General features: G+C 38.4%; 2 protein-coding genes across 2 annotated transcripts in view; both read left to right on the top strand.

Moving 5' to 3' along the window:
- Positions 1-656, top strand: part of LOC135199203 (uncharacterized) — a 94,187-nt gene extending 93,531 nt beyond the window's left edge. The window contains exon 4 of the mRNA XM_064227075.1: positions 435-656. Coding sequence (XP_064083145.1) covers positions 435-648 — 214 coding nt within the window. The 3' untranslated portion in view covers positions 649-656. The remainder of the gene's footprint in view (positions 1-434) is intronic.
- On the top strand, positions 656-2,264 carry LOC135199201 (uncharacterized). Its single transcript, XM_064227074.1, has one exon. The coding sequence runs from the start codon at positions 803-805 to the stop codon at positions 1,763-1,765; it is 963 nt and encodes a 320-aa protein (XP_064083144.1). The 5' UTR covers positions 656-802; the 3' UTR covers positions 1,766-2,264.
- The last annotated feature ends 10,449 nt before the right edge of the window (positions 2,265-12,713 follow it).

The raw sequence follows: 12,713 nt of genomic DNA, 5'->3' as shown, positions 1-12,713 counted from the left end.
TTAATGAAGAGGCAAAAAAAAACTACTCTAACAACACGTCATAAAAACACTAAGCAACTCTACTAATATAACATTTAGCTACCATAAACTGCAAACGTCACATTGCATTTGAAGATTCCAGGCCAATTAGACATAGTTGTAGAGTTGCTTAGTGTTTTTATGACGTCTTGTTAGAGTATTATATTTTTGTCTCTTCCTATTAATTCTTTTATAACTGTGAAGAGACTTAATTGGGCACACCTGCTTAAGAAAACTTGGTCACTGTGAAAAATTATGTATTATACATCTCTTGTAACTTAGATAAACCTTTTTATAAAGACAGACTGAATTGTAAGAACAAAACAGAGTGAAGAGGAAGTTCCATTCTGGAAATGAATTGCATTGACTTAATGTCTACAATAATTTAATAAGTCTCACATGCTTATTTCACTTAGGAAGATTCCATGGCTTGGTGTCTGCCTCCTGCCCTACAAAGGAGAACTATGGTATTGTCAGCCACCGAACCTGGAGTTAAATTTCCAGGCAAGTAGGATTAACAGTTTCATTTGCCCTTCTAGCAATAATCTTTATATTTTTCTTTTATCTTATTCAAGTTCTAATCTTGAAAACTGTAATGTTCTAGGTTCTAGAAGATGGCAATGTGGTTGACGTTGTAAGTCAGGCAACAAAGGTTGGTTTTAAAGATCCTGGACTTACACAAGCAACATTCAGGGTTATTCGTCGCAAGCCCAGTGCCCCTTGCCTCATTCCAGAGGTCAAGAAACACTTTCCCCACCAATACGATTTTGTCGGCTCGGGCCACATGGGAATATGTGATGGCACAAGCTTTTCTTACATCATAAAATGGATGGCAGTGATACTGGACGACTTAGCTGCTGGAAGAACCGTCAGCGACGAGGAGATTGTTCCCATTACCAACAACGATGAAGTTTCTTTGCTGCTTACCCAGATTAAGGACAGTCTGGCAAATGACAAGCACCTCACTGAAGCCATTTTGAGAACTCGACCCAAGCCTGATCAAGTGCCACTTTTCTTCCAGGCGTTTCCAAGGCCAACTGAAGCAAGACCCTGTACCAAGAGCATCCAGAGGGTGATGGGGTCCAAATTTCTTGACCAACTACTTCAGAGGTGTAAGATGGAAAAGGTGACAATTAATAGTGCTCTGATGGCTGCCCTGAACATAGCCATTGTTAACCTTGTTGAGGAGAAAGGATTTGCTAAAGATGTCTGTGAGGTATCTTGCAACCTGTACACAGATTACCGTCGGTACATGAGACCAACCAACACATTTCACCTTGGGCCTTTCAGATCTTCCATGTCCTACATCTCAGTGGTAGATGATTCTTGCAGAAAGCTCTTCTGGGACTATTCCAGGAGAGTTAATGAAGACGTGCACTCCGCTCTGAGTGACAAGTTGACGATGAAGCAATATGTCGCCCAAGAAATGGTAGAAAAAGCTGACCAAATTTCTTACGACTACATAACTACATTTAGACCAGCGCTTCATGATTACAGTCTGACAAATCATGGGGACGTAACTCCCCTAATCCATCACAATGGAGACCACGTTCAGATAACGGCCATGGATTCAATTTCATGTATACATAATTCCCTCAACAGCAGTTTACATGCTGTGGTGACTTTTCGAGGGAGAACGACTTATAATGTATCCTATGCCACTGACTACTTCACTGAGACAACTGTGAATAAGCTACTGGATGAAATGTTTTCAGTTCTATGGAAGTCCATTTTCAGCGAGGGTTGATGATATGTAATTGAGTGTTTGATTTCTGAGGTGAAAATTACAGATTTCTTTTCAGTACTGCCAAAAAGTTTTGGGAATCTCTGTATATTTCACGTTTCCCTGATTGACTGGACATTTCATTCTTGAATCACCTCATTCTGTTCGTTTTGAGTTGAATCCTATGCTTTTCCATGTTTTGTTGATGACCTTGGCTGTGTAGCCTATAGACACTGGACTGCTGATCCACTGGCGTCTACAATAAAGGCTGGCCTCTACACGTACTCGACTGGCATCAGGTTTGTCCTGCCTTGACTAGCGCACACTCCAGTCCGCTTAGGCAATAGCCGCCATACACGTTAAAAGACTGACCAGTTTGTGCCAGTCGCTATGAAATCAGCATACCAGTCACACACTTGTATGGCCAGATACCCACTCACCAATGCTATCTCACTAACTCATAGTCTAGGCCAGAACAAGTATGCAAAATACATGTAATTTTTTTTCTTATAGAGGTTATATATCGGGAATTCTCTTACCAAAGCACATTTAATGATTTGACTGCCTATGCTTTAAAAATCATGATGTAACTTTAAACAGTCACAAAGGATAAATAATTGAATATGAGGATAATGTCTCACTAACCTCATGGTGACTATGTTGGTGCAAGAGTCTCGTCAGTTCCTGGTTCCTCGTGAAAATGCATCAAATCGAATTGCCAAATATATGGCAACATCTACTTTAATTGCCACTTTTCGAGTAATTTGCTGTTGGGTGTCCTGAAATTGTTGATTGAAAAATGTGTATATATATTTCTATTCCTTATGTCACTAGGCTATAGTCTTTAGATTTAATTTCCCCAAAGCATATTACTATACGCTACTACCATAACTAGGCCTATTCCAGCTAAGCAGGCTATGAATGAGACTAGTTAAACAAACTCTAGTCTGCTGTGCGACTATAGAACGATGGCTTTCCTAACTATAATTTTCAATGGGCCAACGTAGAATATAAAGAAAAGTAGGCCTGCTATTTATACATATTTATATCATGCTCAATTCAGCTCAACCTGAATTAAATGTTCTGGCTTAAGTGTTCCAAGAATTAAGTTTTATATCATTATTGATAAGACGCTCCAATGGTTGCATTCTGCTGCAGTTTAGCATTTTTTCTGAGATACAAAAACAAAATATCAGTCACCTTTAGAGCTTTTATGTCTGGGAAACATGTTTTCAACCGTATTTCAAATATAACCTACACCATACAAATTAGAAAACATAATATAGTGGACAAAGTAGGAAGATGGATAAAAGAATTTTTACACAACAGAAAACAGATAGTTATTGCAAACGATGAGAAATCGGATGAAGCTAAGGTAATATCCGGTGTGCCACAAGGTACAGTGTTAGCTGCATTGCTGTTTGTTATTATGATTGCAGACATAGACAGTAATGTTAAGGACGCGGTAGTGAGTAGTTTCGCCGATGACACAAGAATAAGTAGACAAATTACTTGTGATGAAGATAGGAACGCGCTACAAAGAGACCTTAACAAAGTATATGAATGGGCAGAGGTAAATAGGATGGTATTTAACTCTGATAAATTTGAATCAATAAATAATGGAGATAAAGAAGGAAAGCTATATGCATATAAGCGCCTCAGTGGCGTGGTTGGTATGGTGTTGACGTCCCACCTCGGTGGTCGCGAGTTCGATTCTCGGCCATTCCATTGAGGAGCGAGAGATGTGTATTTCTGGTGATAAAAGTTCACTCTCGACATGATTCGTTAGTCACGTAAAGCCGTTGGTCCCGTTGCTGAATAACCACTGGTTCCATGCAACGTAAAAGCACCATACAAACAAACAAGCTATATGCATATAGGGGACCTAATAACGAGGCAATCACTAATAAGGAAGCAGTTAAAGACCTTGGTGTGATGTTGAATAGGCACATGTTATGCAATGGTCAAATAACAATTATAATGGCAAAATGCAAAGCAAAAATGGGAATGTTGTTACGGCACTTCAAAACAAGAAAAGCTGAACACATGATTATGCTTTATAAAACGTATGTTCGTAGTCCACTTGAATATTGCAATATGATATGGTACCCACACTATCAAAAGGATATTGCACAAATAGAGAATGTACAAAGGTCCTTTACAGCTAGAATAGAAGTAATTAAGGATCTTGACTACTGGGAAAGACTACAATTTTTAAAATTACATAGCCTAGAAAGGAGAAGAGAACGCTACATGATAATACGGGCATGGAAACAGATAGAAGGAATTGCCAAAAACATCATGGAGCTAAAAATATCAGAAAGAGCAAGCAGAGGTAAATTAATAGTGGCCAAAGCTATACCAGGAAAACTAAGGAAAGCACACAGGACATTAATCTACTACGCACCAGCATCGACAATGCAACGTCTATATCAGGAGTGAGCGTAGATGTGTTTAAGAATAACCCCAAGAAGTAAGGTTAGGTAAGGTCTGTCTCTCTCTCTCTCTCTCTCTCTCTCTCTCTCTCTCTCTCTCACACACACACACAACGCCACCATCAATAATGTTAATCTGAAAAATGATTTTACAGACGCTATCAGAGACAAGAGCGATTCCAGAGGGGCAAAGTTTATAGTCGCCACCAACTTGGGCGTGGAAGCCATTGCTTATCTGGACTCCATCGATTCAACAGGAAAGTCTAAGGAACCCCATTCACATTCAGACCCGGTCTTTAAGACTTGCAGAAAAGTGGGCGGAGCGTTGGACGTCGATGCTTGAATGTGGTTGTTTTTAGTCAGTACAGTTGTCGTACAGACAATTCGTAGTGACTTGTTTAAAATGAGGTATAATTAGCCCATTCATTGTGAGACACGGTTGTATTATGGTTGAAATACAAATCCGTGCGCGAATGGAGGAGGTTACTTCGACTTAGACCTACATTTATCATTTCGGTTAAACTCAGTGTCGTCTGCGACACGTGACTTCAGGAAAGTTCTTTAACTCTGTCAGAAGCATGGGTTGATAAGCAGGGGCGTCATTTCGGGGGTCCCTGGAGGGGAGGGCAACTGCCCCCCAAGACTCAAGTTCCCACCCCCCCAACAAAGTCTCAACTTGCCCCCTCACCCCCAAGCCCCAAGAAGTAACAGCATGCTTTCTTTTTTAAATGTGCAATCATAAATAAATATATGAAATTTCTCGGAAACATTACGTTTCTTGAGACTTGTCTGTCTACTGGGTACCAGTGATGATGAAATAAACAGTAGTTGGAGTACACAGTTTCTGCTGAGTTACCTTGCCCCATGTGGCTTCAAAAATACATAAAATAGCTCAAAAAAAAAAGGAACCCCACCCACAAAAAAAAATCTGCAATGACCCCCCTGTTGATAAGTCGTTTTGGACTGACTGGATTGCTTTATATAAATCACGTGCTTATGGAATTTGAAATCCAAATGTTATTCAGACAGAAATGAGGAAAATATCGCTTATGATGTGTTAATAAACAACCTAAAAGTTAGATATCTAGATGCTACACGCGACACTGCCACCAAGAAAATAAATAATTAGAAGTGCTTCCGGGATGATATTCCGAATCCAGGTAAAAATGTCACAGGAAAAAAAAGTCACATTAATCTTCATAGTGAACCCCAAGGATAAATTTTAACTCTATGTATCCATGCTTAGTAGTACAAGCCTGTTGGGGATGACCTTAAAAACATAAAGAAAAGACTGTAAATATCCTGTGACTTTGTTTTTTTCGTAGCCAAAATTGTAACTTTCTCTGCGCCTTTTTTTCCTGCGTCTTTATTACCGGTCACCGATAATCCCAATCCTCTAAGGAGATATCGCCTCACTGAGTCTAGGTCCTCAGAAGATCTCCCCGTCGCTAAATACCGTAGCGTGGCGGTCAGTCTATCGATACATATAGATTGCCTCATACAAATGTCTGATTTCTTGATATAAGGTGTTGTTAATGCCAGCAGTTCCCTAAATGTATCCTCGCCCATCCTCAAATAATTGTACCAATCACCTGGAAGACATTAGAGTTCATTTATGAAGGATGCATGAGAAAACTTTTCTTTTAAGCAACCAGTCTTTTGTCTGAGCACGGTTCTTCAATTTGACGCAAATTATAGCACAAATTGCCAAAGCTTCCAGTTCGCTGTTGGAGAGCAGCTCGGTCATCACTCTACCACGTCCAAGAAGCAAATGAACAATTTACTCAGACCGGTCGTAACGTCAGTGGTCGTGTCATTTCTTTCGAAGCTCCTCCCCTTTCGACTTCTCTGGGGACAAGACTGTGCGTGAATGATCCGCCTAAGAACAGGTTCTGAATCTGATCAATGATTTATTCAACTGTTTTCCAATAAAAACCGCGAAAACGTTGTCGAATAATGACGGGCGTTTCGTCTTTCGTCGTTCGGCAATGCTAACACCTGAAACACTTTTCAAGCGAATATGCAAAGAAAACAGACAAATTCATTTAAAAAATTACAGATATTTACACTTTAATATGTGGTTAATATTAGCAATCGGAAAATCATATTATATCGAGAACAATTTTTTTCGGTAATTTATTACCGTTAACGGATCGACTCACTACTTTCTCATTTCCATAGTTGAAAGGTTTTTGGATCAAGTTTCTTTTCGATTCGTTTTTAAGCAGTTGAGGCTGCCAGCTGTGGGACGCTTTCGGCCATTCAGCGCCCAAGACAGTCGAAAGAGCTCTGGGATGTAATAGTTAAAGAGGTTGTGGTGGACTCTTTGGAGAATCATTTTCCTCGGTCTTAATTTCGATTATGGCGTTCTGGGAATAATAAAAATAGAATAAAATTGGGTGACCTCAGTCATTATTTCACAGGAGTATTCTCCTCCTGTAAAAGGTAAACGATCATTTTATGTATCCAATGTTACAGAAAGAATTGGACTACAAATCTGATTAAAAGATTTTAGTTGATTACGCTCTTATATAATTGGCTTTTCAATCATTCATCCCGTATGGAATATATCAAAAGGTCAACATCTGGATGACAATGAATCTCACATGACCTTCGTTCTCAACGGCTGAAGGACTTGTGAGAACATCTGTGTAAGAAAGGGTATTTTTTTACAATGAATAACAATTAGTAGAGATTTCGAAGCTCTGCAAATATGTTAAATTTTTCGGTTAGAAAAATAGGTATCACAAAGTTTTAGCCTTAAAAAAACTATCAAGTCAACAGATTTGAGCTGATTTTTTTCTTAGATACTGTTTTCGTGTCTAAAGGCAAAATAGCGACCGTCATCCCGAAATACTTTTCTATCCCAGGCCAGAGATAAATAAAGGGACAACCGAGACAGACAGAAAATTCCTTTGCAAGGACGAAGAGAGACATAACAGTCTTGGAATGTTGCAGTACAAAGTATTAATTGTATCAGTTTTCAAATCTGATCCTCAGAAACCGTCTCAAAGCTGTTCGTTCAATGGAGATTTTATCGGACTTGAAAGGACTTCACCATCCACCCACTTGGCCACGACGCAGACAATCATGTTTTCATAACAGAAAATAAAGTTCCCTTTACTCTCACGTGATAAAAAAAGAACTTCACAATACAATATTTGATAACGGAGATGGTATGAGGACATGTGTTTTAACATAAAAAAGTTCAGACACATTAAATCAATAACGATTCCGATCGTAACTTTGTAAACATTGCATTTAATGCAAATCTCTGATGGATAAAAATTGTAGCTCATTTCAAATATAAAAGACTCTTCCCTTGATAAACAAACATTCAAATTGATTCCAGATTATTGCAATTCCTATACAAGAAATAATGATAAAACTCACTTCTATTCAACTCCAAAGCAATCAATCACGTTGGAGACGTTACTGTCATTGTTTCTAAGAAAGAAAAATATTCTTCAGTATTTACCCTTTCCACAGACTGCGAACTGAACATTGTTAGAATTAGCTATCCCCCGATAATATCATGTCCTTTTGATGACCCCAAATAATGAGTGAAGAATCAGTTCGAAAATACAAAAAATATACGATTTAGATGGCAAAGGGATTAAAGGGACAGCACAAAGAGTATTTTTACATAATAATAATTACTCTCAGCCAGCCGGTGTTGTTTGTGTCCGTGGCAGAAACTCACATCAATCGTTTGAAAAATAAAATTGAAAAATGCCAAAATTTATTTGTGACTATTGCGCCATAAACTTCTAATGGAAATTCGCTCCAGAAGAGACGATTAACAGCAGGCTTTTACTACACACTCCGATAGGAATTTGCTCTCAGGGAACCTTGTCTAAATAGTTTTTTTTTTTTTTTTTTTTTTTTTTTTTTTTTTTTTTTTTTTTTTTTTTTTGTTGGGGGGGGGGGGGGTTACACTTCCTCAGGCAATTCAACAGTAAGAGAAATATTTTATGATCCGGTTATACATCGTAACTTTATCATCCAGATTCATGGAGAACATTTAGGTGTATTTATCATTGTAATTCAATTTAGGAGAGAGAGAGAGAGAGAGAGAGAGAGAGAGAGAGAGAGAGAGAGAGAGAGCATATTTATTCTGAAAGGGTAGAGTAGCATGCTTATTACTGTATGTGCGTGTGTTTACGTATGCGTGGGCACGTGCGTATGAGTGTAACAATGTAAAACATGAGCCAAAATGATACTGAGGAGCTCAGCAGACTAATGGCTCTTTTTATATCAAAGAAAATCATATGTGAGCCAAGGAATGGTAGAGGAGGAATATATGATATTAAAGTTATTCATTTTTTAAGTAGATGAAAAATGCGGTATGAAACTTGATAACAATGAATCATACGCCTTATGTAAATGGTGACCTTTTGAGAAGGATACTAAAGCATTTTGCTAAACATGACCTACATTCTACTCAATTTGGAATCGAATTTATGAAAGGATGCTAACGTGGCTAGATGCTTGACGCCCATTGTGGGCGACAGCAACTTGTAACCCAATTCTTTGCCCAAGTCATCAAGAGAAGTCTTCAGGAAGGAATCATCAGCCTCCAACGCCACTAATAGGTCGATGTTGTAACCGAGAGAGAAGAACATTCATTATATCAGTCTTCTCTTCGGTTCGCTGTCAGGGTGAGGTGGAAATGATAGGGGAATGACGCAAGCAAAAATAATGATTGAAAAAAGAAAAAAAGTAATAATTATGTGTTAGATGTACGAATCAGGCGACTGGCCAAGCAAATAAAAATAATGCAATTTCAAATATAACTTAGACGACAGCCAGAAATCTGCAACGCTGTTAAATATATGATAAAAGTTTCCTGTTAACACTTGTAATTTGAAAATTAATTCAAGGAAAGGGCTGTACTGTGACATAAAATTTCATCGAGAGCAAGTGAGCTTTTAATTTGAGAAATGTCGGACGGGAATCCTACTCTGGAACTCTGAGTAATGCATATAGTTAAGTTACACCTAAGCCTAAAACTGCATTGTGGTTAATGTATTATTTTTTCTAAACAATCATTGAAGCTGAGCAAAACACCATACACTGAAAGACGTATGCAACTGATCTCACGGGTCTTCTGATAATGGAACGAAATATGATAACAATATTCACTAATGAAAGTAATTGTGAATATGACAAGTCTCTCACATATGCCTTGACTGTTTGTAGTTTAACACTTCAAAAATTTATTATTAACGTCAATAATCAATTTAGCTTTAAAAAATCTCAACCTCTTCGCAATATAGTAGACGTTATTTGGAGGGGCAAAATAAAACTAAAGGAAACAATACACTGAGTGTGAAAAAGCTTCCTGAAAAATGAAATATATAAAATTCATCACTTTCATTCGAGAGATGGTAAAGTATTTCTCAAGACCAATATTTACAAAAAACTGCCAACAGAACGGCATAGTTTTTCTTTGCATGCATCCAGTAAATTAAATAGCCCAGTTACATATTTCTATTAGTTACAAGATGATAAAAGATTCACAGTTTACAGCGTCAACAATGTGGCAATTTCACAGCATCAATAATAATAATAATAATAATAATAATAATAATAATAATAATAATAATAATAATAATAATAATAATAATAATAATAATAATAATAAAACATCAAGAGAGCGATCTTTCAAGGCAACTCACTGTCCTCATTACTCTTTGTAGTAGCCATGATTCCCAGAAGATGGATGCTGGGTACCAACTCAAGAAAGGAGTCAACAGAATTAACCATCTGATGTTCATGGACGACATCAAGCTGTATGGTAAGAGCATCAAGGAAATAGATACCCTAATCCAGAATTTAAGGACTGTATCTGGGAACATCAGGATGGAGTCTGGAATAAAAAAAAATGTACCTTGGTCAACATAGAAAAAGGCAAAGTGACAAGGACTGAAGGGATAAAGCTATCAGATGGGAATAGCATCAGCATATAGATGGGTAGCGATATAAATACCTGGGAATAATGGAAGGAGAGGATATAAAACAACAGTTGAAGGACTAGGTCAGGGAAGAATATATGCAGAGACTTGAGGCGATATTCAAGTCAAAACTCAGCGCTGGAAATATGATGAAAGCCATAAACACATGGGCAGTACCAGTAATCAGATACAGCGCGGGAGTGGAATGGATGAAGGCAGAACTCCGCAGCATAGACCAGAAAACTAGGAAACATGACAATACGCAAAGCACTACACCCAAGAGCAACTACGGACAGACTATATATAACAGGGAAGGAAGAAAAGATAGGGCTACTAAGCATACAGGACTGCATCAACATCGAGAGCAGTACTGTACCTGATTACTGGTACTGTCCATGTGTTTATGGCTTTCATAATATTTCTGGCGTTGAGTTTTGACTTGAGTATCGCCCTAAGTCTCTGAAAACCAGGGAGGAAGAGTGGTTAAGGAACGCATGGGAAGACTGATTAAATTAGACAAAGACCAAGAAATATACAGAGGCAAGAGAATAAAAAACAAACAGAACGGAAGAATGGTACAACAAACCATGAAACAGACTAAAGAACTAGTCAGCGATGAAACATGGCAATGGTTACAGAGGGGAGAGCTCAAGAAGGAAACAGAAGGAATGCTAACAGCGGCACAAGATCAGGCCCTAAGAGCTAGATATATCCAAAGAACGATAGATGGGAATAACATCTCACCCATATGCAGGAACACTAATATAAAAAACGAGACCATAAACCACAGCAAGCGAATGTCCGATACCTCCACAGAACCAGTGCAAAAGAGGCACGATTCAGTAGCAAAAGCCCTCCACTGGAGCCTGCGCAGGAAACACCAGCTACCTTGTAGTAAAAAGTGGAAAGGTAGAAAGAACACCAACCTGAGGGAGTGATAGAAAACGACCAGGCAAAGATCCTCTGGGACTATGGTATCAGAACAGATATATAGGGTGGTACGTGCAAATAGACCAGACGTGACGTTGACTGACAAAATCAAGAAGACAGTATCACTCACTGATGTCGCAATACCATGGGACACCAGAGTAGATGAGAAAGAAAGAGAAAGAATGTTTAAGTATCAAGACCTGAAAATAGAAATAAGAAGGATATGGGATGTGCCAGCGGAAATTGTACCCATTATCATAGGAACACTAGGCACGATCCCAAGATCCCTGAAAAGGAACCTGGAAAAAAATAGATGCCGAAGTAGCTACAGGACTCATGCAGAAGAGCGTGCTATTAGAAACGGCGCACACAGTGAGAAAAGTGATGGACTCCTTAACGAGGCAGGATGCATCTCTGAACCTCACACTATAAATACCACCCGGTCGAACAGGATGACCGAGAAAGAAAAAATAATTAACAACAATAATAACATGAGCATTAAAAGCTTACAAAATCTAAAGAAAGTTCTGATTATTAGCCTATCGTCCAAAATTGTTTCTTTGCCTGACTTTTTTTCTTTTTCTAAAAGCGTATCTCTTTTCTCTTAGTCACTATTCTGAAAGTGTGACGTCATCCCTGGTCCTCCCATAAATGTTGTTTGACGAAGCTTTTACTTTCACAAAGAAATACCTTCAGCCTCTTCAACAATGGCCGAGGGAGAGTGAATTATCTCTTTGATCTACTGTAAATACAATGTATAAAGACGAAATACTTTAGTTATCATATCCGTCGGAGGAATAAAAACTATACAATACAGTATATATTTCTCTTTCGAGGGAATACTCGATAATTTTATTCCGAATCTATTTTTGGACAGAAAGGTCAGATTCCCGACATGAAAGTGGGTATCGGGGAAACTCTCTCGGAACACGACAATAGTCGTGAAAGCTGCTTAGTCAGTCGTTCCGTGGGATCTTATTACGGGGTCATTGCATCAGCAGGAATCTATTGCAAGGGCTTTTGAGACCTGCTTTGTGGAGAAACATCCTACAATCCTACATAATGTTGGAATAGAATTGCTGGAAAAAGCCTGGAAGAGGGAACGATGTCTGGAAAACGCCGACGAAGATGGCGAGGACCAGTTTCTTCTTTTCCCACGTCTCTTTTTCTCGCTGCATCAACAAAAAAAAAAACAAACTCTCGGGCCTCTCCTGATTACGGCCATTTGATTACAAGGTCATAATTTAATCTCCCACGATTGGCTTTGTTGGGTTCTGAGGAAGGTCGAAATAGGTATGAGACAGAGCATACGGGAAAGGAAAAAAATACTACCTAATAATTTCTCTCTCTCTCTCTCTTCATCAAGATCGAAGGAAGCCTAATATCATTTTCGAAACATCTTTACTTAATATTTCGTGGACTGGAATTTAGTTTTAGCCACCTAAACACGTTACCTAAAACGCTTGGTTGTTAATTTTCTTGTTCTCACGGACACTGATGGTCACTTAATCGTTTATTTCTATTGTTCACTGAATTTTTATGTGCTTTTCCTTTTCTCTCTGTCATTTTCTTCTTAACTACCTTTATCCATATCCTTTTGCATACGTCTACATGGAACCAACTTCTAATCTTATCTCCTTTTCCTGCAGT

This window comes from Macrobrachium nipponense, chromosome 25 (assembly GCF_015104395.2).
Source record: "Macrobrachium nipponense isolate FS-2020 chromosome 25, ASM1510439v2, whole genome shotgun sequence".
NCBI classification, from domain to species: Eukaryota; Metazoa; Arthropoda; class Malacostraca; order Decapoda; family Palaemonidae; genus Macrobrachium; species Macrobrachium nipponense.
Note: the sequence above shows the minus strand (reverse complement) of the source record. Positions and strands in the feature narration are given on the sequence as shown.